The sequence below is a fragment of the Triturus cristatus genome, chromosome 7 (genome assembly GCF_964204655.1).
Source record: "Triturus cristatus chromosome 7, aTriCri1.1, whole genome shotgun sequence".
Lineage (NCBI taxonomy): Eukaryota > Metazoa > Chordata > Amphibia > Caudata > Salamandridae > Triturus > Triturus cristatus.
The window spans coordinates 866,039,581-866,064,131 of NC_140590.1; the positions used below are offsets into that span (position 1 = coordinate 866,039,581).

The 24,551-nt window shown below is 45.3% G+C and overlaps 2 protein-coding genes across 2 annotated transcripts in view; one reads left to right on the plus strand and one right to left on the minus strand.

Moving 5' to 3' along the window:
- Positions 1-9,032, minus strand: part of IK (IK cytokine) — a 133,415-nt gene extending 124,383 nt beyond the window's left edge. Inside the window, exon 1 of the mRNA XM_085617808.1 lies at positions 8,883-9,032. Within this exon, the coding sequence (XP_085473934.1) occupies positions 8,883-8,901 (19 nt within the window). The 5' untranslated portion in view covers positions 8,902-9,032. The remainder of the gene's footprint in view (positions 1-8,882) is intronic.
- A 5-nt stretch (positions 9,033-9,037) lies between these two features.
- NDUFA2 (NADH:ubiquinone oxidoreductase subunit A2) overlaps positions 9,038-24,551 on the plus strand; it is a 70,812-nt gene continuing 55,298 nt past the window's right edge. The window contains exon 1 of the mRNA XM_085617813.1: positions 9,038-9,431. Within this exon, the coding sequence (XP_085473939.1) occupies positions 9,328-9,431 (104 nt within the window). The 5' untranslated portion in view covers positions 9,038-9,327. The remainder of the gene's footprint in view (positions 9,432-24,551) is intronic.

Genomic DNA, 24,551 nt, shown 5'->3' on the forward strand with positions numbered 1-24,551 from the left:
CACAGAGCCACACACATACAAAGTGTATCCCCTAGACATACATACAGAGCCACACCAACAGAGTCAGCCAGACACAGATAGAGAGCTATCCACACAAATATTCAGAGCTACAGACATCCACATACAGAGCCACTGACTTACACATACAGAGCTAGCTAGGGACATAGAGCATTTACAATGCAATGGTCTCGGCATTGTTAAAGTTAGAGCTCTTGGCATTGCTCATGACATTACTTTTTGTTTATGTTTTTGTTTTGCCGGGGAAGCTGGTGAAAACCCGGGACTGTCCAGGCAAATCCGGGACGTCTGGTCACCCTAACAGGCACCCAAAAGGCAAGAACTAATTGGCTTTGCCAACACTTTAAGACAGTGGTAAATTTGATTAGCTGATGTAAGGTGTGCACTGTCGTTACCTATTCTGTACCTTTGTTAGACAGAGAACCGTGTTATAAAATGTGGAAAAATATTTCTATTTTGCAAAAGCCAAAACGATTGTCAATTGCATTCTTATTAGTCTTTCCGCGTCATAGTTATGGCGGAACCTGTTTCCTGAGACGCTGTTGGGTGTTGTACCTTCATATGCTGTTTCTTAAGATGGCCACCGCGCTGTTGACTTTAGTCTGTGATAGAGGGTGGGGCGGGGCGTTACACGCATCTACGGCGTGTCAGCTGAGGGAAGGCTGGACTACAAGTCCCATCAGTCTTTCATTTCCGGCAACTTGTGAAGCCTTAGACCAACCAGAAGGCTCGGCCAGGAGTTGTTGTGCGCATGTGTGGAGATTCTGTCTTTGATCGCTGTTTTATTCGTATTTCTAATGAGATGGTGGTGGGCGTTGATGGCGGCTCTGAAGTTGTTGTGGGCTTCTGTAGATTTTGAGTTCCTCCAGGCCTTTTCTGTGCTCTGTACTCTTTATGGAAACCCAGTATCCAGGACGATGTCTTCCTGAGCCCGAGTGGTGATACACTGCTGGAGGGTGGCACTGTACTTGATTCACTAGGGCCGCAAGCTAACCGATCTCACCAGCCTGTGGAGGGCGGCACTGCGCTTGAATCACTAGGGCCGCAACCTAACCAAACTCACCTGACTGTGGAGGGTGGCACTACGCTTGAATCACAAGGGCCGCAAGCTAACCAAACTCACCCAAATGTGGTGCGGCCTGTGGTGCCATCAGCTCTCTGCCCTGAAGAGATTCCATCAATGGGACCACATAGGTATCACTTATTTAGGCGGTGTTTACAAAGGGGCTGATGTCATTCTAAGAGTTGTAGGACCAGTATGCCCAGGGCCATATCCGTTTTTTTCGCTTTCTCTAGCTGTGACATGCCCAGGCAACGCATCTCCCTCCATTGCCGAACCGGTGGTTTCCGGCTCGGTGCCAACACTTTGTCAACACCGGTGCTTGTGACAGTCTGCCACAAGTTGTTGCTGTCTGCCTGATTTAGAGATGACCACAACAGTCAATTGTTAATTCAATATACATTCAAAATGACTATTGCCTGCTGCCCAACCCATTCTTATAGCCGGGGGAGGGGGGGCTGGAAGAGTCCTAATTGTTACACTTGTAGGAATGTGATGGTTAGTAGTTGTGGTGTATTTGGCAGCATGGCAGGGGCAATGTGTGGTGCCAGCTGCAGTGGGCTCCTGACGAGAGCCCTGGCACTTTTTTTTTCTCCAAATTAAGCAAAGATTCTATTCTAAATCTAAAATATCTGAATAACATTCACAGCCCATACATTGCAATAGGAACAGAATAAACTCTTGCTGGAGCAGCAGGGACAGGGAAACCCTTTTCTGTGCGTATTTACAAGAATCCTTTGTGTCTTCAACCTTGAAACTTGAAGGTCTGAAAAAAATGTCTCCTCAGCTACCATGACGGTTATCTCCAACGAACACGTATGAGATCTACATATTCGCTCAAATGGTGCCTGGAACGTCACGTTTGCGTTATTAGGAACGCCTGTCCGTTATTCAGTCCCGGTGGCACCAATTCTTAATCTTTTCTACAAAATCAGTCAGTCACCAACAAAACCCAGCCCAAGCCAACCCCAAAAGTTCACACTAACAGCAGGCCAGCTTTAGCTGTGCTGCTGTGCTTATTTGCGCCTGTGAAGTACCTTAAAATCAAATTCAACCTTTCAAATTGCCAACACGACACTAACGCATAAATGTTTGGGGGGGGAGGGGGGCAATCAACGATTGCTGGAGGCCTCTAGAGTATATTTTATTTTCCCGCCATCCGGAGCTCCACGACCCTGTGTTAAAAGTTAACAAGGTGCCTCTGGCACGGAAACGCTGCAGCAGTAAGTTGAATGTTTCAATTAAAACATGCTTGAATGCTGTAGCGGTGGTAACTAAATAACACAGCTCTATTTAAAACAAGCCTACTCTCTAAATGTTCATTTTTGCTCGTCAGCCCCAGAGCTTTGGGAGAAACTGTGGCTGGCTCGCAGCGTCGGTTCTGCGCGGCTGTAGACTGCTGCGACGCTGGGTCTGAGTCTACAGGGTCTGGAAGCAGCAGAGAGCAGACCATGTTCACGGGCTGGAGGAGGGGGCGGGCTACCGAGGGTGAGAGCGGCGGCGGAGCGGGGTGAGTAATGCCAGAGCGCAGAGACAGGCACACTCCAGCCCTGAGCCTGCACGCACACACACAGAGCGAAGCGGCCAGGCACCTCCAGCTGCCACTCTGCGGGAGCGAAGCGCAGCCCTGCTCCGCCCCCTCACCCGGAGAGCAGCCGAGCACAGGGCTCGCAGACCGCAGCCCCTCCGCCTCCACCGCTGCTGCCCGGGCTCTGAGAGAAACTTGTGCCTGGACCCGCCGGCGCCCCGGACGGACCACGGAGGTGCCTTCTGGGGACTGACCCATGCAGAGGGTACCGAGGAGCCCGCCGGGGACACCCCAACATTGTGGAAAACGATTAGGCAGATTCTCGGTATCTGAGGAACGGGGCTAAAACGGGCACCAAAACAGACTGCTGTGTTGTTAAGAAAAGAAGGTGGCTTAATTAATTCCCAGTGGACGAAGCACTTACAGAGAGTTCGACGTGGCACACTTTCACAAGTTCTCTAAGAAGGCTGAGGATTGTCTACGTTAAACTTTAACAAGCACACCACTGCCTTTACACCACTGCCTTTCTCCGAGGCGAAGCAGAAATGCCTCAGAGAAACGCAGCGGTGGTTTCAGATTCGGGGGCGTGGCTAAAAAGTGGAAAGAAGAGCACGGAACACGCCCCCGAATCTGAAAAAGACGGAGCCTATTTGGAGGGACGGCTCTCTCCTCCAATGGCTGGCCTCCATTTAGGAAGCCAGCCAATGGAGGAGAAGCAAAAAGAGAGGCGGGCTAAATAGCCACTCTAAGAATCATTAAATCTCTGACTTCCGGTTCTGCCTTCGGCAGACCGGACGGTCCTCGACCTAAAAAAGGGAACATGAAGCGCGGAGTCCCTGAAGTGGGCACCACACTGAGCTTTGGAGTAAAAAAAAAAAAAAAAAACAAGGACGTAGGCACCAGAACTGTAAACTGTGGGTACCAAGAGAGGCCCAAAACGAGGCCGGAGAGCAGAACCGATGCCAGTGTCAATCCAATCACATCATGATATCCGTTCCACACCACCAGGGACCTGCGCCTGGTGCCCAGCAGTGGGGTTTGGACACGGGGACGAGTTGTAGAACCCACTAGAATCGCAAGCATGGGATATGGGGTAAATTCCAGGGAAGCTCCTTTACCAGCAATGTGCCCTACGCCGGAAACATGAAAACGGTGTCCCCGCGAGTTCACTGAAAGTACAGTGAGGCGCCGAGGGGACCGCATCAGCACGGTTCTATAGCCCATCTGTGGTTGTGTGCCTGCAGTCCCGATGCTAATTTAAAGGAATCTGTTTTACAACCAGGACGTGCGCAGGCGTGTGCGCCAGAAACATACAAAAGCTGTCAGTGCAAAGATGGGGGTACACAGTCCCGAATCACCCAGTTTCCTGTAACTTGGACGTTGCACCAAGTGCGCTAGAGGCGGAAGTGAAGCATTTGCATGCTTGTATTGCGCATGTGTTATAGAGACTGCCATCTTTTGGTCAGGCAAAATAAGCCGTCAGCAGCGCGACACCAAAAAAGAGCGCAATCATCCATCCAATCCCACAACAAACCAGCATTTCTTAATGCAATAGGACTCATATTTACGGGAGACCTATTGCATTGGAAATGGGAGGGTGGGGGTCCAGGAAGTCACGAACAGGAGTGGGGGAGAGGGGAATGAAGGAAGGGGGGCCGAAAAGTCATGAACTGTGGGAGGGGGCGACACGGGGCCAAAAATAGTTTTGGAGTAAAGGGGCCAATAGCCAGGGAAGGATATAAATGACAACATGGCCGTCGGGAGGAGGGACTAAGCAGTCAAAAACGAATCAAAATGCGGCATTTATGATTGAAGCCAATCAAAAATCTGGCCGGAAAGTGGACGGAGCTACCCCCACTATAGTGCATAATGCATGTCTCGCAAAGCGAGCAGTGCGTTGAACTGCAACGCTATGAGAGACCTAAAAATGTGGTTTATTAGAAAGCTGTTTACAGTAGTGGCTGGATAAGCAAATAGTGCATCTGGAGCCTTGCTGGCTGTTAACAGAGATTTAAAGGCTATTATGTCAATGGTTTTACAAGACCAATTAGATTTAGACATTTTGATGGCAGACAAAGACAGAGTTTGCAAGATGCTGAAAGCTCAGCATTGCTGCTCATACAGACCAGACATGAGTAAAAAGTTAGAAAAATGTGCAAAGAACATTTCTGACCTGAACTCGAACCATTAGAAACTGCTGGGATAATAGAACATTTAAGCAAAAGATCTTTTGCGATTAGTAATTGGGTTGCAACAGAAGGAGGAGTTTTAAAGTCATTTTTGAACCTGCTCTTATAACAGGTGTTTGATAACTTTATATATTGCATATAGAATAGTTAGATGTTGTTTAAACAGACGAAAGTAACAGAGATGTCAGAAGAGAATTAGCAGAAAAAACAGGGAATACAAGAAACAGAGAACTTGGTCAACATAGAAATGAAAAAAGAAGGCTCAACAGAGAGTGAAAGTGTCATTTGTGAAGAAACTGTGATGCTTTTTCACCCATCTGGGGGGGGGGGGGGGGGCAACTGCTGACACGAATTTAATGATTTACAAAAACGCTTTATTAAAAATGCAACGTGCAGAATTTACACCTAAAAATGTAGTATGTTAAATGCAAATATTTCAGTAAGCAAAAATACTTAAATAGCATAGGTCTGCAATATAGTAATGAAGCATGTATTATTGTTAAGTTGACATTGCTAAAGGTGCCATGATTTACTGTGAATGTTCATTAGTACTGAAATGCTTGTTTTATCACTTTAAACTACAGTTCAGCATGATGTTTTTCTCCTCATTGCTGCAGGCGTTGCAGTTTTGGAAGCTACTGATTATTAGTTAATGAATAGACATTTGTTGTGTCAGATGACTGATAGTGATGTTCACACCGCAGAAGAGGTAGATGACAGGGCGGATAATTTACGGAAAGAAATTCTGTGATACGAGAAAGGATGTGCAGCAACGTTCAAAGACACATGATTAAAAGACGACTGTACTCTGGTGAGAAGATGGGGAGTAGACCTGTTCCCAGGAGCATGCTTGAATCTTATCGATTAATAGAATCACTTGGAATACTACTGGAACCCAGCCCCTCAAGCTTCATCAATTGCGGACCGCCCGACTTTCAGGTAGCATACGCGATTCTTCCTTTATTGCTGATATCTCACTCGTGCCTAGACATAACTGGGCTAAGACTCACTCGTGGTTGTCCTCTCTGTACCTTCCCTCCTAGCCCATTGATCACACTAGGCCCCACTTTTGCGTTATCTGCCCTGCACCCGCTGCCATTATTCAGCACCTATCTCCGCATTGAGATGTTTATTCGCCTAATTTTGTTCTGGCCCAATTCTGCCTCTGATTCCTGGTTAACTCGATCAGGTGGTCACTCCCTCTACCACTGTGCTCCCCCTAGGCGATTAGCTTTACAAGCTGACTGTTAACCCTGTGCAGACTAAATTTTCAATTAGATCCTTTTCAGAAATTGTTCATTTGCCTTGCCTGTTTTCACTAATTGTAATTAATTAACTATATATCTGGTACATGTGATCAATGTGAGTAATTCCCCAACCTCCATTTTTTAATTCCGTACTCGTGCTAGATACATGTCTCTTGTCCCCAGGACCAATGTTGTTTCTTCTTCTAGATCTTACCGGCTCACACGTCCTTTCGTCCTGATGATGATCTCTTAATAAAGGAGATTGAAACGCCGTTGACTCTCACAACCTAAACTCCTTCTACTTAGCCTAATACTTTTTGAGTTGTGTACATGTTGTCAATGCGATGTAAATTTTAAGTCACCAGCACCAATCACTTCACGCACTTCTTCACTGTATATGTGTGAGCACTAAGACTATCTACTTAAATTTCGATGATACTCCATTTATGATATTAATAAATGCGATGTCATTCATACAACCTTGTGTCCCTGCATACATTGTCGTCACGGTCCTACTTGGACTCCCTCTTCATTACTAAAACCTAGACGTAAGCCCAACTCTAAATAATAGTAGCCCAGGCTACCTGAGGACCGTGTGGCCTTTCCACGACCATTGTTCCTTCAACTACACTGAATCTTATTGTACATAAAGAAGAAAGAATATTAGGGTCACCACATAGAAAACATATGTTTTATATTAGTGCATGTTCCTAGCTTAGTGTCACGACTTCTTTTCGCAGACCACATTAGATGTGCCCCCTTTCCCTGACTCTCTGAGAGGAGACTCTACACTGAGTTTCTTGAACATCTCTCCGAGAAGTCTTCGTTATTTCTTGATCTGCTTTTCCTAAAGCTGAGAAATACTTTCCAGCTTATTTTGCAAAAGATTCTTGCTTATGCTTGATTCGTTCATCAGAACTCTTCATAGATATCTGAACAGACACCTTTAAACCTTCTTGCACTCATCTTGACTTAGCTTAGAATAGGGAAGTTTCTTTATGGAATGCGCTTGTTCAGGGCCGGACTGGGAACCAAAACCGGCCCTGGGAAAGTACTTGGCCAGTCCCCTGGGGGGTTGGGGCTGAGCTGTTTGCCACAGCCGGTTTCGGACAATTTCGTTACAGTGGTCGATATTGCAGCTATGCTGCAAAAACGGCCCTGTAACAAAATCGGCCCCCATGGGCCCAAAACCGGCCCCCAACCCTGGCCGCCCACCGGGGAAATGCCCGGTGCCCGCTACGGCCAGTCCGGCCTTGCGCTTGAAACAATTACTGTATTGATGCTTTATTTTGATTTTTACTGAACTGACATCTAATTACTAAATATTAATTGACTGATTATGCTAATCTTTAATGATGAGATTTTGAGAATATCTTAATATAAGACTGAATACTTAAAAGATTTGAAACTAAACTCTCATTATTGACTGAGCTGCAGTAATGATGATAAAGATTTATATTGAGAACTCAACTTTGAGTCTCAGCTGACAACAAAGATCTATCGACCCGTTAACGCGGGATTTATGCTGATTAGTAAGAGACAGGTGGAATCCTGTGCTCAAGCATATCACTCAGGCATTCTGTACCGTATAAGGTAACACAGATACTTGCCCAATTCAACTGGTATGAGTAGGCGAGAGCAGAATGGGCAGGAGCCCTGTTTATTTTGCGAGTGGGGATTGAGGGGAGTTAAGCCCAAGATGTAGCTGAAGGGTGGCCAGTGTCTTAGGGGCATATTGGCGAGGCGATAGAATTATCGCCGCTTTTGCGGCCGTTTTTGGCCGAAAAGCTGCGATCATTTTATCGCCTAATTAGCAAGCTCACGCTAACGCATGATAACTTGCGTTAGCGTAGGAATTCCTAACGCCCAGCTTTGCATCTCTAATGAGATGCAAAGTGGGCGTTCCTGACCCGACATGACAGGAGAAATGTCGCTAAGCGACATTTCTCCTATCATCAAGCCCCACGCTATGAAGCATAGCGGCAAGAAAAGTAGCGATAACCCCTGTTATCGCTACTTTCCTTACGCTTCAAGACTGACTTAGCCATGATATCCTATGGAAGGTGGATATCATGGCTAAGTTTGTGAGTCCCTATCATCAAGCTAACGCCACATTGCGTGAGATTATCGCTGGGTTTCCAGCGATAATCTCACGTTAGGCAGTTAGCGTGAGGATTTTCATCGCTTTTGAGATAAGCACTGCTAATAGCACGCTATCTCAGTGATAAAAATCCACACTAACCGGCGATAATTATCCTAGCGCTAAGTGCGCTTAGCGATAATTATCGCCGGTTGTTGCTGATATGCCCCCAAGTAAGTAACTCGTTCAGCGAGTCCTAACTTTTTAGCAAAGGCAAGTCTGAATCCAGGGAAGTGGGTGACCTCGTTTAACCACTTGAGGGGTATTGCAGTTGTTTTAATGTAATTTCTAAACAACTACATTGCCCAATAGAGACATTTCTGACAATACTGTCTTCATCTACTTGCAATAAAGTATCACATATTGGCACACAAAAAGCATTGAAAGGGCACAATAAGCAACCTGAAACCCTGGAAACGTCACACGAGTAAACTTGAACATCTGGCATCTACAAATGAGGTGAATTTGGATTATATCAGCCGTTTTTAATAGTCATCACAAAATAACACTATTTTAGATCTTGAGCGCTTAGTAATCAAGGATGTCACCAAAGGGGACAACCCGAAATCCACCTTAAGAGACTCATAAACCTGGTTTACAAAAATGGACTACCAAAGCGAAAAAGAACTGAAAATGATCAGTACTCTTGACCGCGTTCCCCTCCACGCCCGTCCACCCCTGTTGCTAACTGCACACTTACCTGACTCTCGTTCCGGCATGTTGGCGACAATATTAAGTAGCCAACAACCAAGAATAAACACTTCGATCTCCCAGGTTCTGTTTTCGCCCACAACACACTGCGCGCGACGTCATACAAAAGCAATCAAACTCAGAGTTCACCGAGGTGGCTTAGACATTGAAGAAGTCGGTCGTTTGCACACGGCGGCCATTTTGTTATGGGGTGAACTCGTTGAACTCGCAAAATACCCCGTGGACATAATTTTTAATTCAGGGTTGCGAATATCCTCTAGTTTTAGCACGGAGTGAATCGATCTGTAGTTAAGAAGAAGCAAGCGTTACACAACCCCGTAGTGCAATGTCGCCGTGAAACGATACTGTTGTACTCCAATCAAAATAGACAACGGACATGTTTTATATTGAAGTCGAAGATAGACCAGCGAGCGCCGAGCGGTAGTTCTGACATCATGGCCGCCGCAACAGTAAGGACTCTGGGGTCAAAGCTGGGAAAGCACCTGCGAGAGGTTCGAATCCACCTGTGTCAGAAGTCTGCTGGGAGCCAGGGAACCAGGTGATTGTAGTGATAGTGGGCTGTATTGTGAAGACAACTGGGCATTTAGCATTCCCTCTACGGATTGCTTTATGCCGGCGGCAGTGGAGTCCACGGGTTAAGGGGACCAGTAGATTCTGTCATGCAGCGTTATGTGGCAAAGGGGTTTCTCCTACCTAGGATTTATCGCCCTCAGTGGTATTGAGAGAGGAGGATTGAGGATTGGGGATCTGAGACTTCCCAACAAGTATTGTGGCTTTCGAAAAAGGAAATCTTCCTGGTGGCATTAAAATAAGGAGCCGTGTCCAAGAAAATTTTTAAACGCAGTATATCTTAATTAGATTTCCTGCGTATTTTTTCAAAGGGGGTCTTAAACCGTTACATTAGTTGTATTTTGTACCTTAGAAAACGGGAAGGTATTTGCATTTAAGCTCGTAAGAATATAACCCATAATCTTTGTAGACACAGTGTTTAACGACTTTAATCCCTTACATGGATTCACATTGCCCCTCTGTTTTGGATGATGTGCAGGGCTTTAAGTGGTATGAAAAAACTGGGGGTCTCTCAAAGGAGTGTGGTAGGACTATTGGCTTTGTCAATGGTTGTTAGTTGCATAAGATAAATAAGCAGCAACTATGGCTTGTTGTATATAATATTGAAAACGCTCCCTGCTGACACCAGGACGATGTTGCTGCTTCTGCGTTTCAAAAAGAGAAGGGAAATCCAGAGAGAAAATGACTCTCTTTAAAGGATTTCCCTTGTCTTTCAACGCTCACCTGGCATGATGGCATGCCGTAACTTCTCCACTAGTGATGAGCAGTGTGAGCACGCGCACATTAATGTCCCTGCAGTCCGGGAAAAAACGGATCGCCAGTGCACAAAACAGAGCCTGATCGAGACCCGTTTCAAGGCCCCTATAAAAAAAACTGCCGGTGAAATGAAATGAAATCCGATTTATTACGCGATACTTAGCCCAATGGGCGTCAAGGCGCCTAGAAAAAAAAAAAGATTACTAATTAAATCTTGAGTAAAATGGAGAGTGCTTACTGATAGGCTTTACTAAAATACCAGGTTTTGAGTGCTTTTTTGAAGAGAGTTATTGACTGTTGGGCCTTAATCTCTAAAGGGAGAGCATTCCATAGCCGGGGAGCCACAATGGCGAAAGCCCTACTTCCCCACCTGACTTTCTTGAAACGGGGAACTACTAAAAGGTTCATCTCTGAAGAACGAAGGCACCTGGTAGGGATATAGCAGGTTAAGAGAGAACCCAAAGCGCTAGAGGGTGCAGCCCTTAAAGCTCCAAACACCAGGACCAGCAGTTTAAAAGAAATCCTGTACTGAATAGGGAGCCAATGCAGGCTTTTCCTGGCTAAGGTGTCCGATGAGGCAGCAGGTGCGGCCAGAACAAATCTGGCTGCAGCATTTTGTACAACCTGGAGGCGATAGATAAGGCCCTTATTAATGTCTGCATACAAAGTATTGCAGTAGTCCAATCTTGACCCAACCAACTCAACCACCGTTTGCATACGTGACTGGGGGGAGAGATAGTGAACGATTCTCCAAAGAATCTTAATAACCCCCCAGCAGGTTGCTATCGTTCTGTTCACCTGGAGAGTCATGGACAGTGAGGTGTCAAATATAACGCCCAAATTCCTGGCGGAGTGGGATGGAATAGGGCAAGATCCCAACGAAGGGGGCCACCACTCATTAGACCAGCAGTCCTGATTGTTGCCAAAAATCAGGACTTCGGTTTTGTCACCGTTCAACTTCAGGGAGTTTTGAATCATCCATTCGGAGACTGCTTGCATGCAGTTCCTAAAGTTGATCGCTGATGTATTATCCGAGTGGGCCAGGGACACCATGATTTGGGTGTCATCGGCATATGACCCACTTCCATCCCGTGCAATTTCACAAGCCTTGCCAGAGGGGCCACATAGATGTTAAACAGGGTCGGGCTCAAGGCCGACCCCTGTGGAACCCCGCATTGCAAGGCTTTAGCCGGGGATAGAAACTCACCAAGCTTGACCCTCTGCTCTCTTTGATCTAAAAAAGAGGACAGGAGACTCAAGGCTGTACCCGTTACTCCTAACTCCCTCAGACAAGATGTTAAAGTCGAGGGAGAGAGGGTATCGAATGCTGCCGTAAGATCCAAAAGGACCAGGAGAGTGGTCTGCCCCTGATCCACCTTCATTCAAATGTTATTTGCCACCATAGTAAGTGCAGATTTGGTGCTATGGCACCTCCTGAATCCATGCTGGGAATCATCCAAGTATCCAGAAGAATCTAGAAAGGCCGACAGATGGAAATTCAGGTGAGATTCCAGCATTTTCGCTGGAGCAGGAAGCAGCGATATAGGGCGAAAGTTCTTGAGCATTTCAGGGTCAAGAGTGGGCTTTTTAAGCAGGGGCTTCACTATCGCCTTTTTCCAGGCCATCGGAAACACACCCTGTGTTAAGGCACCATTCATCACCTCCATCAAAGGGGGTAATAAAGTGACCCTACATGCTTTCAGCACTTTCAGAGGACAGGGGTCAAGAGGAGAGGCAGATTTTATTCTATTCAACAAATGATCCATCTTCTCAACAGAAAGCAATGGAAAAGAGGAGAGGATCTTAGAGGGATCTCTGGTCCAGGTTTCCAGTTTTCCCAGGGCCCGGGAGAGTTGGGAACCCAGAGTACTCCTCTGAGTTTCCAAGGCAAGATAAATGTCATCAATTCTGTTATAGAAAAAGTCTGAGATTTTGTTACAAAGCTCCTGAGACCCTACCACTGGTTCAGGCATTTGTAAAGAGCAGAGGGAGTCCACAATTTTAAACAATTCCCTAGATGAAGCAAGGGAGGAGGTCCGATTAGAAAAGAACTCCTGCTTTTCCATTATTATCCTAGCCTTATATTCTCGCAACAGGCGCTTATGCGCCTCACCTTCAATGGGGTCCCATAGTTTTCGCCATCTTCTCTCCTGTCTCCTACAGCTTTGCCTCAGGAGCCTTAATGGCTCGGAAAACCAAGGGGCAGAGGGATTACACCTTGCTGAATACCGAAGAGAGGCGGGGGCTAGCACATCTACCGCTCTAGTAATGGAATTGGCAAGTTCTTGTGCGGCTTCCCCGACATCCCTAAAGGAAGAATACGACCTAACCCCTATAAAAGGGGAAAGGGAATCATTGGTTATATTCCTAAAGCTCCTTTTGGGTTGTTTATTACAGGTGTTCCGCTTAGGCGCATTACCAGGGGAGGATACAAGTTCTAAAGGTACTGCCAGATGGTCAGACCAGGCCAGACGTATAGGGGGACCAACCGACAATCTCGTGTCATTGGAGAATATCCCATCTAAAATGTGGCCAGCATGATGTGTTGGGCTACTAACCAGTTGGACAAGGCCACATGCGTCCAACGAGTCTAGCAAAGACAGTGTATCCTTAGATCCCATGTCATCTAAATGAAAATTTTAATCCCCAAGTATAGTAAGAGAGGGCTTACCGAAGTAAGGCTCTAGAATTCTAAAGAGTTCACCAGTAAAATTAGATCTAAGTCCGGGGGGTCTATATATGAGAATCCCTGTAAAAGATAATGCTGGAGAACAAGCAATAGAGAAATACAGGGCTTCAAAAGAATCCGAAGGCTCAGTCAGGGCTTTGATGCTGCAGATAAAAGAATTTTTATAAAGAATTGCCAACCCGCCTCCTCTATATCTAGTTCTATCAAATCTATGAAGTGCATAGCCTTCAGGAATAGCCATCAGTAAATCATGGCCCGAAGAATCCGAGGCCCACGTTTCTGTTACGAACACCCATGAAGGATTCCTGGCAGTCACAAAGTCGTTGAAAGCGACATTGTTTTTAATCAATGATCTAGCATTAATTAGGAACCCATTTCCTAATGGTAATCTATTGGGCAGAGCGCAAGAAGTGTGGGTAATATCATTCTTAGGACCAAAGGGCAACAAGCTCACCTTACAGATGTGACATGAAGTAGAGCATAGAAGACCAGTGGGCGAAAAACGGTGATGGCAGGTCAATAAGGAAGGCTTTAAAGCAAGCATGTCCTGCAGAGAATACAAACACTTTACCTGTCCCATCGAGTGACGATCATCTCTTAGCGGCACAACCTGCAGCACGGCCTCAGCGCGGACGGGCGCAGACGGGCTAAACTCTGGCGTAACTCCGGCGGTAATCCGGCGACCCCGCTGCGCGTCAGCATGACTCCCTTAAGTAGGCGTCTAGCGTCCTTATGACGACTAGAACGTCGAGACTCCAAGATGGCGCCGCCAGGCGTCCCGATCTACAGCCAGTACACACCCAATATGGCCGCCAAAAAGACCCCAGCGTATCCGTGAGAAGGGCCCGCCAAACGGTGCTCAGACTCGGTGAGACCTGGCCCACTTAAAACCTTGATGATGTGTACAAAACGTGATGGATGCAATGCTTTAATTAATATTAGTCACTGGTAATTTACTCAGGGTCACACACCAGTCCATCTTTATTTTGCACACTATGCTACCTTAGTTTAGACCCAGCCATATCAGTCTCGACCCTGCTACAATGGAACCAATTCAGCCAGAACTGCCAGGCCAGGTCCTCACTGAACCAGAACACAAGCAATCTAGGACAAGTTTCACTTTGATTAAAACTCATCAGCCAGGTATAGCTTGGTTCTGGTGACCCTGTGAGCCAGGGAACCACTTCTGGGTATGCCTGTCTCACTTAGGGCAACACGCTGATATCTGCAAAAAGGGATAAATGGAATGCTTGAATTAATCTCAGCCACTAGTAATTACTGGGGTCACTTCCCAAATCATCTTTATTCTGTCCATCATGTCACCTCTTTTGGGACTCAGCCATATGCAAATCAGTTTTGACCCTTCTCCTTTGAGAGCAGTCCAGCCCGAACTGCCAGGCCAGGTTATCTCTCAACTGGAACAGAAGCAGCCTAGGACCAGTTACGCCATAATTAAAGTTCATATCAAGGAGAGCGAAGGAATAGCCCTAGATGCATCTGACAAGTGGGACGCATTTAAGGTAGCTCTGTGGGGTGATTTTCTTAAACCTACTTGTGGAATTTACGTTGTACTTGCCCAACAGTTAATAGCCCTGGAGCAAAAATACACACCTGGGATACTGACAGGGTGAGCGACATAGGGACACACAAGCGACAACTGGAGGCTGCTGAGGAGTATATGGAATTGCTAGAGAGAGACAAGGGTGTACATTATCAAGAGTTTATGTCCTGCCAGCATGTTGAGGGGAAAAGGGTTGGCCACCTTCTGGCCTTGTTGCTCCACTCTGAAAGTGGGCGCAGACCAATATATGCCATTAAATCACCTACTGGGAAGATTTTGCTTACTCAATTAGGTATTAACGTGATTTTAGGTGCCTGTTACTATGAGCTGTACTCAGCCCCTGGAGGCTGCGCTGTGGAGCAACTGGAGAGCTATGTGATGCGCATCCAAATGCTGCAATTGTCAGAGGACCAGAGAGCAACAGTGGATGCTTCCCTTACCCTTGAAGAAATAGGCTGTATTGACCGGCTATCTAGAGGTAAACCACTTGGCAAATCGGTCTGCTGACCAAATTCTATGCTGAATATAAAGATATGATAACCCGTAGAGCGTCGACGATCTACGAGACTGCAGTCTGATCGGGGCTGTTACCCAAACCCACAAAGGAAACATCAATAGTGTGGACTCTTACTCAAATTCACTAAGGAAGTATTAACAGTGGGGTTGCCGAAGTAAGAGAGACCCACTGGATGTTTGCTCCTACAGGCCTCTCTCCCTGAACGCGGAATACAACATTTAGGGGAAACTCATAACCAAAAGAATACTGGTCTATTTAAGTACCTTGCTTCACCCAGATCAATGTGGGTTCATGCCTGATCGAAACATGCATAAAGACTTGTGTAGGATTTTCCTGGTACTTTATAGAACGTCACATGCACACCTGTGAGCTTCAGTCACCTCTTGATAGAGAGAAGGCATACAACATGCTAGGGTGATCCTTTTGTGCATTGCCGCATAAAATGGTGTTGGGACTGAATATCCTCAAGCAGATACATTTGGTGTAAACAAACTCAGTTGTTTGAGTGTACACGCGGCAGGTTATCTCAAAGCCGTAGGAGGTCCAGATGGGACCGAGGCAGGGATGTATGCAATCACAGCTTCTGTTTGCGTTGGCTGTGGAACCGCTGGTGTGTCTGCTTTGGGAGCACATGCATTAGTGGGGATGAAGCTGTAGGCGGGGTGTCGCATGGTCTCCTTATATGCGTATGATGCCCTATTGTAACTGAGTGAATGCAAAATAGTTTGCCAGAGATAATAGGAATCATGGATGACTGGAGATTATTTCAGGCTGAAGGTGAACTGGGGCAAGCCCTGTCTCTTTCACATTTTCTCAGGTCGCATTGAACTGGAGTGTGCACCTCCGTACTCCCCTCTGAAATGGGAACCCAATACTTTCAAATACCTGGAGATGCGTACATATCTCACTGATAACTGATTGCTGGCAACCTTGTAAGGATCATTGCAGGGATTAGGACCTCCATCAAGTTCTGGTCTAAGCTAACTCACTCCCCAAAAGGACAAGTTGCCATAGTGAAAATTAATATACAGCCACAACTCCAATATCATTTTGTTGAAGTTCCAGTGATATTACGCAAATCTTTTTTCAGGGACTTGAGCAATTTGCTTGGGGGATTGATTTGGGCATCCCAGAGGATGCAGCTTGCCATAGCCAAGCTGATAAGACAACTCATGGAGGGCAGTATGGGAGTTCCATATCTAGAGCCATATTACTGCGCAGTGCAATTTATATCACCAATGAGATGGTTGGTGACAGTGGGAAGCCCAGTATCCTTAGAAATATGCCCTTGGGCCACTGGTGGAGGCATCAAGGGTCTACTGTTGCGGCCTGATATAGGATGGAAGAGTCCTATCTGAGTGTTCTGCTCCGCTAGTTTTTGCTGGCAATTATACATTACTAGACTGGCAGAGATGCCTCCCTATGCCCCGAAAACACCTCTTTGGTGTCTACCTTGGTTCATAAAGCTGGTGCTTATAGTTGACAAAAGTCCCTGGGTAGAGGCTGGAATTAACATGGTGGGTGGGCTGTATGAAGGTGGGAATATGTGAACCTAAGAATCCCTAAAGGAGTCCACTGGCATCGCAGTTGTCCTTGTGGCCCTGCGATGTCTGATCAGACCACATGGCGAGCTGAAGAATCTGAGCCAGCCAGGTCATGTGACCTGGGAACTATACTCACTGAGGGGGGACCTACAGTCATGCGATTACAGCCGCGACATTCTATAGATCACTCGATCCTAAGAAGGTGTATTGGGAGCAGTGCTTGGGGAGGGAGCTCACTGATGCGAAATGAGCTATGGCCTTGGGGTATCCACAGATTATCAGGAATCGGAGATTTAAATTCACACAACTAAACTATCTGTACCAAACATATTTATTGCCAGTTACAATAGCTAGAATGTTCCTGGGATCATCATATCGGTCCCTCAGATGTCTGAAAGGACAGGCTGAATTTTACCACATAGTCTGATTGTCTGGTGATACAGGGATACTGGGTGGCTACAATGAGGCAGGTAGGGGAACTTGTGGGTAAGGTGGCCCCGCTGGACCCGGAGGCCTGCATCATGGGCTAATTGAAGAGAACCAAAAACCTCAAACACATATGCTGTTTTATAGCTCTTTTGTTACTACTGCTCAAATGCAGTATTGCAATGGCCTGGAAGGCGTGTAGTGCTCCATCACTTGATAGGTGGTTAAGGGGGTTACATAAGTGGTCCCTAGCAGAGGTTATTGCCTTGCGTACGCTAAGGGCTAGAGGGGCGTGGGGGTACTCTCTGGCCAGCCGGGAAAGATTTATTAGGTCATGTGGAGCTAAATCGGATGAATTTCCTCCATAGATGTTTGAGCCATCATTACTTATTGTTCCAGATCACATTTACTTTGGGACCACTCCCCTGGACCTGGGTATCGCACCTCTTACTGTTCAAATTGTGAGCTGTTTATTTTATTGTGGTTCTTGTTCTCACCTGAATCTATATGCAGCTTTTGTTTGCTGACCCTGCAGTTGTATACATGTTCATTGTTTTCTGCATGTTACCTTTTTGAGTACTGCATCCATGGTTCTGGAAAGGGAGGGGGTGGAAGGATTCTCATTTTTGTGGGTTGATATCGTTTTGGATGATACGTTATGTACCATAGGTTGACCTCCATATACCTTCAGATGTTTGTGGCAACAGAGCACCTTTAAGCGCTGTTGATTAGAACTGTGTATCCTGCAAATACAAAAATAAATAAAATATATATATATATATATATATTTATATCTCCATACACGCCGCCGTACTGGAAACAGGAGCAATTTGTTGCAGGACATAACAGCATTGGGGACTTGAGCCCGGGTCCACCACCCACTTGGGCTGTAATTCAATATTGTGGGGCTAAATCGTGGCTCTCACTGAAGGAAGAGAGTGCACTACAGCGACCATCGGGCCTCGCCCATAGGGGTGGTGGTTTAATTATATGAGTGGTGCCTTGAAAACGCCGTGACTTTACTTCGCATCCAGTGTCCATGAAGAAGTGTTAAAGAACACGAATCGCGTCGACTTGCTGGACTTTACTCGTGAAATGTGCTGATGGTCCTTGATGTTCCCTGCAATAAAGATTGTGGCCATTACCTACCTGCTTGTGGGCTCTCTTCCTAACAGGCGACTGTGTTTGGATATATAGAACCAAACACGAAGCTAGCGGTGGCCCTCTAGAAACTGCACCGGTCTTGGAAATCACTCCATATCAGTTATGGTGATATAATGGAATCACCGCAAGTGTGCAAATTTGGTCGACACCCGCCAGCACAATGTCGTTCCAAGAAAACTGGAAAAATACATGTACCAATACTAACACCAAATGCACCACTTAGACACTGTAAATTGAATCATATATCAAATCTTGAGTAGTTTGTATTTTTTACAAAAGCTCCACTTTTATTTTGCAACAATTTATACACTTAAAAGGTCAAAATTTTCACAGAACAGCCGGAACAGCCGACGCGTTTCGTCCATCAAGGGACTTCTTCAGGGCGAGATAAATAAATCAGGGTGACGAAAAAGGTGTCTCATTCGTTGGTTCTTGGTAATATGTTTGTATCACTGGTGCTGATATCCCCGGTGATAAGTTGTAACGTAATGAATTTTAAATCTAAGACATCAAAAGCACTGTGTTAAAACCAGAAGATCAGTGGCAAAGCACATATCCAGCAGGCCACTTTTCTGGTTGGGTGGATGCTGGACCCGCCACTTAAAGATACGGAATCTGGTATCTTTCTTATTCTACACAAGCCTAACTGATTGCGGACAACTTGAATTTGATCGACCATTATTTGCTGGTCCGAACTTGGATATGTGCTTTGCCACTGATCTTCTGGTTTTAACACAGTGCTTTTGATGTCTTAGATTTAAAATTCATTACGTTACAACTTATCACCGGGGATATCAGCACCAGTGATACAAACATATTACCAAGAACCAACGAATGAGACTCCTTTTTCGTCACCCTGATTTATTTATCTCGCCCTGAAGAAGTCCCTTGATGGACGAAACGCGTCGGCTGTTCCGGCTGTTCTGTGAAAATTTTGACCTTTTAAGTGTATAAATTGTTGCAAAATAAAAGTGGAGCTTTTGTAAAAAATACAAACTACTCAAGATTTGATATATGATTCAATTTACAGTGTCTAAGTGGTGTGTTTGGATATATATATATATTCATGTAGAACCTGCCAGGTATTCCAAAAGTCTTTCTGGCCATACCCTTTCTGCTCCCTGCCTCTGTGTCTAGCAGACACATGGTATGACTGAGGCCATTAACTATGAGCACTCCATGTATCTTTTTGTGTCATATTTCCTGAGTGAAAGCACTGAACTAGTATAAGCAGTGTATGTGTGGAGAACTATGGTTGCATATCTGGCCATTGCTGGGGACTTTTAGTGCGGTTTCTTTAAGCTTTGTAACATTAACCATAGCGTTCTTCTGATGTTTCTTTTCCATTTTAATTGGTTAAAGTTGACCATAATGTTGCTTAGTTTGTTTATCATAGGAGAGGACCATGTTGGTACTTTAAGAACGTGTTTTTATTGTGTATGTGTGTGCGCTATATATTTCAAGTGACATTTACAGCACTCTTGTCTTCAACACAAGTTCACTAGAAAAAGAGCTCTTTGGGTGTATTTTTTTTTTAGCTTGGGTTGGAATAACCAATATGAAGCAAACGTAATAATGTTTTCAGTCAACTAGATAGGTATTTGTTGCAGACCCTGGAGGAGCAAAGAGGTTGGCAATCCCAAAAGTGTTTTTTTCCATTTAAATCTCTATAGTTATTTAGCTTAACAAAAAGATGAACAAAAGATCACTAAATTAAGCAGACAAGTAGTGCTGTGATTAATTTAGTACATTTGGCTGGTTTGGTGAATCTTGGTCAACCCATTCAGATAAATATCCGCAAAATGGGTGTGAAGATTAGATACTTGTATGAAGCTTACTTCTCATTTTATAAATCTACTTAAGACCATCAAAAAGGGATCAAGGAAAGTTTTGTTCAGAGTGGTCAAGAGGAAAGTTATAGGTTGGGTGGGATCGGTTTGTGGGGTCCAGTCATAAAGGTTATTTTCTGATAGGCCTCTACAGCAGCAATTGTGTAACTTATTTTCAACAAATGTTGACCTGAAGATATCTGCGAGATTCATTTGCAATCACTTTTTGGTTTGGTGCAGATCTTTCCAGTGGTTAATTAAAAAAATAATATGATGGCTAAACATGTTTAAGGATATTTGTACATGCCCAAGACTGCTGCCTATCACAACAGAGGAATCTCAACTCTGAATACAGAGTTTACCTGCTCTGACCATTTTGAGAGTGGGAATGAGGCTGAATATAAAAAAAACATTATTCCATGTGCTGTGGAGAGCATTCTCTTTGCGCCCTAAATCATTTACGGCTGGTGATTTTGCATAGTTATCTACTTTTAATCGGAGAACACTAGTGAAACGAGTGAACCCAACTCCTTCCCATTGCACATATACCCACATACCACTGTGGGTTTCCATGGGTGATGCCTTATCCTCATGTCTGTCACCTGCCTTTGACTGCTGCTGAGGCTGTATCCCAACACACTGAAGAATTACAGCCGTTCAGTGTCTTAGAAGGCAGGCAGTGTTCCCAAGTGCAGTGAGAACTGAGTCACTCAAACAGAGCCAGGAAGTCTACACAGGGGAGCTACACCTGAACCTCCCAATATTAAAAGGGTAAATCAATGTAGGAGCCATTGTGCTGACAGTCAAACGCTTATAACCACTGAACAAAGAGAGCTGTCTAAGCCTCTCCGATGTAGGATTCATAGGGTTCAATGAGCTGCTTAGAAGCAGAGTTGGAAGCCTACACTGGAGCGATTTTACCGAGTCTCCTCAGGATGGAACTTATCGGCTAGACCACTGGAGGAGCTAATGAGATTATAAAACCATGCAGTGCCAGTATGCCTCTCAGTCCACTAAACAGTCTAATGCAAAGCTCATAAGACTATGATGAACAAATCCTCTATTCTCTTTCATTAACAATATAAATGTCTAGGCTGGGGGAACCTCTTGCAGAAGTCCCTGAAGCTTCCCCTGCGTGGGGTGCTGTGCTATCTGAGCCATCCAAAGCAGGTTCCAAATTATCCTGCCAAGCAAACCAAGGCTCATAGTTAAAAACTGGGGAAAAAGCAATGATTACAGAAATAATGCTTACAATCTAAAACTCAGAGAGTGTCCTAATAGTGCAATTATAAAAGCGGGGATCTTTCCCACTTGACTTCCGGCAAACTCAGTTGGATGGAGAAACAAACCAGCGGAAGCGGGAATCATTCCGGCTTTATCTCGGCAAACCTTTGAGTGAAAAACCTAACGAATAAGACAGAACAAAGGTGCAAGTGAAGTAGCCAAAGCCCAGTTGAGCATAGTAGGGTAGTGTCATCACGACGTGAAGACTAATTCTGATGTTTGACTTTTTTTTTAGACTAATTACTGTTGATTAAAACTGGGATCATGGAATTACAGACCTCTAATCCACAGATAACCTGCTAATCTTGCCTGTCTGCCAACGTACTCTAGTGATTCCACTCAGCCGAACTGTACATCATTTTCTCCTTTCGGCCTATACAGGTGTGTTAATTATAATACCAAGATGAAACAATTAAAGTAGGGGACCACATGCCCATTGAGAAGTTTCTAAATAAGCCTGTCCTAACATAGTGGTTTAGTGGGGGTACGTATACCATCATTTGAATTGCGGCAGAGTAAGACTCATTAGTATTTTTATTTTTCACCTAGTGCCCTACACCAATTTAATTCTGGCCTGAGGAAGACCTTCATTACAAATAGCACTTCCCTCACAGCGCACATATAGGGTTAAAGAGAATGAGGTCCATTGACTGTTCCTTCCATAAGGATTCTTTCAAAAAAATTTAAAAAAGGATGCGTACAAATTTCACTCGCCAACCGAACAGCCCTCTGATTCTTCTGTCATTAATGCAGTATGATTTAAGGATCATACATACTTATTTGTCGGGCACTTTTGATGTAAAATGCAAAATATTGGTCGGTCACCTGTATATGTGAAAAGTGTAGGCAGTGGCGGCTCCTCTTCTAAAGCGGAGAGGCATCGCCCCACTGCTGTCGCAGTGAAAAAAAAGGAAAAATCAAATGATAACTCAACACTATTATTGCTTTATTTGTTGCTGCTTTGGTGTCTTGGCGTGGGCGGATGTGCTCTGCTGTCGGAGCAGGAGAGGAGTGATGAGCACTATGTAAGAGTGCATGAATGTTTTGCCGCCCCTGTAGAGCCGGCCAAACATTCATGCACACTTTGCATGTTCTCCACCCAGGCTGCATTACAGCCTGGGTGGAGAACATGCCCAGGCTTCCATTCCCTGGCTGAGCGCCGAATCACGGTGCTCAGACAAATCAGTGTGCTGCATTGCAGTGTTTTGATTGGCTATGGGGAGCCCAGATGCTTCCTGGTTGCACAAAAGAAGTCAGGAGGAGGACGGAGGAGAGGTGGTGGCCGGCCAGTCGGCAGGAAAGTGGTTTTTACCCTCCCCGTCTCACTGCCCCTTCACGGGAGCAGCCGCTACTGAGTTTAAGTAAATTACTTTGAACTTAAGGTCTATTCAAGAATTTACTGTTCATGTTCTAATACTTATGTGCCTAACTATAGAATGTATTTGGTCTGGATTATGATATGGTAATGGGAAAATAAGCATTATTGATTTGCTGATAAAGGCGTTTTGCATGGTACACATTGACTGAATCCTCCGTATACTCTCACTAAGAAATTGCCTTGATCTGTGATCAACAAGAGTTTTCATTGTATTTGATTTATTTGATGCTTACCCGGTTGTCCTTAACTGGATTGAACCCATCTTTAACATTTTAAAAATGGCCCGGTATTTTCCCTTTATTCTCACACAGGTGCATTCTTAAAACCTGGCTTTGTGACTAAAACAGAAGTACAACCTCTTTTTGGGTAAACAAACATGCTTGATACAAATAAAACGGGGCTTCGGTTACATAAACTTTCCTTCTATAGTAAAACACTTCATGACAAGTTTTTCTGCTTTTATCAGTGCAAAGGGAAACCACAAAATACATTCCTCTCCCAAAACTCTTCTTCAAATGCAGCCACTAAGTATAATGGGGTTGCCCTGTGTCCCTCAGAACCTGGATATATAATCAGAACCACTTGTAGTTTATGATCAAATACAGCCACAACATGGAGCATGCAGGAGTTGAGTCCCCATGAGCTTTAACAGAGCCTATGCTGGACAGAGCCTGAACCTCTGTACGCCCTGCACGAGTTTAAGACACAAGTAATGTGAACAGTGCAGTTCCCCCCCCCCCCCTCCTCCTTCTTCCAGGGCTGAGATCAGAGCAGTGAGGCAGTTGTCCAAGATGCCAAAATAGGAGCATCCAAACTTCAAAAGGCAAGTACGGTTACAAATTACCATTTGGTGGGCTTCTCCATGACTTTTCTTTGCCAGTGGGCCCCACAAGGCAGTTCACACCTTTGAGCAAGGAGCTAATCACAACCCCATCACAACTGATCACAACCCCATCAGAAGTCAGAATAGAGCTGGGGGTAACTTTTCTTTACCTCCTTCACTGTAACCTAATGTCTGGTAAGGCAGGGGCAACTTTGCAACATGGCCCCAGCACGCTCCTATCGCTCGACAAGTTTCACTCCACAGGTCAAGCACAGAATGTCCATGGGACTGTGAATGTGTGAGAGGGCTAAATTGCACAGCGCCTCACACATGCATAATCTATGGAGTCTCGTAGAAGCCCCTTTGCCTATGTGGTTGACATGCACACTTTGCACCACCAGGATACAGGTATTGGAGAAGTAAATAGACAAACTGACAGATCTGTCTGTTTACATTTTCTGCTTCTCAAAAGTGTGAAAACAGCTTCGCTTTCTACCTGTGTTGGCGCTAGTGGGTTGTTGCCTTAGTGCCCCCATACATTAGCCACCGTTGCTCCAAGCCCAAGGCAGTGGGGTGAGGGGCACACACTAACATACAATGACAACAGTAAACCAGCACGACAGTAAGAACACCAAACCCCATCGACCCCTTGCTGACTTCCATAACATGTATTTATATTTCTAATTGCATCATATACATTCTAAGCACTTTGACTAGGAAAAAATTAACATTTTGAGGTCTCGTAAATGAACCATTCACTGCAATTTTTAGTACACAGTGGACGTCTAAGGAACTTCATGAAGTAAGTGCTCATCTAGCCTTTGGGCACGGGTGCTGGGCACAAAGCGCGAACTAACCCATGCGCTTGCTGGGTATGACAGGCACTGGACAGTGGGTACTGTCGATATCAAACGCCTTGCCCAGTGGGTTCTGCAGCAGTGTCAAGTCATCTAGTCACAGCGGGCAGTGGTACTTATACACAGGACTGGGTCCACAGGCCAAACAGTATGCATAGCGGGCATTGGTTCAGTGCATTTCTGAAGGTCTTGTTGCCCAGTGGGCACCTTTGCTCTGTGGTACAGGACATGGTTCTACCTGCTGTGGTAGCTGCATTGGA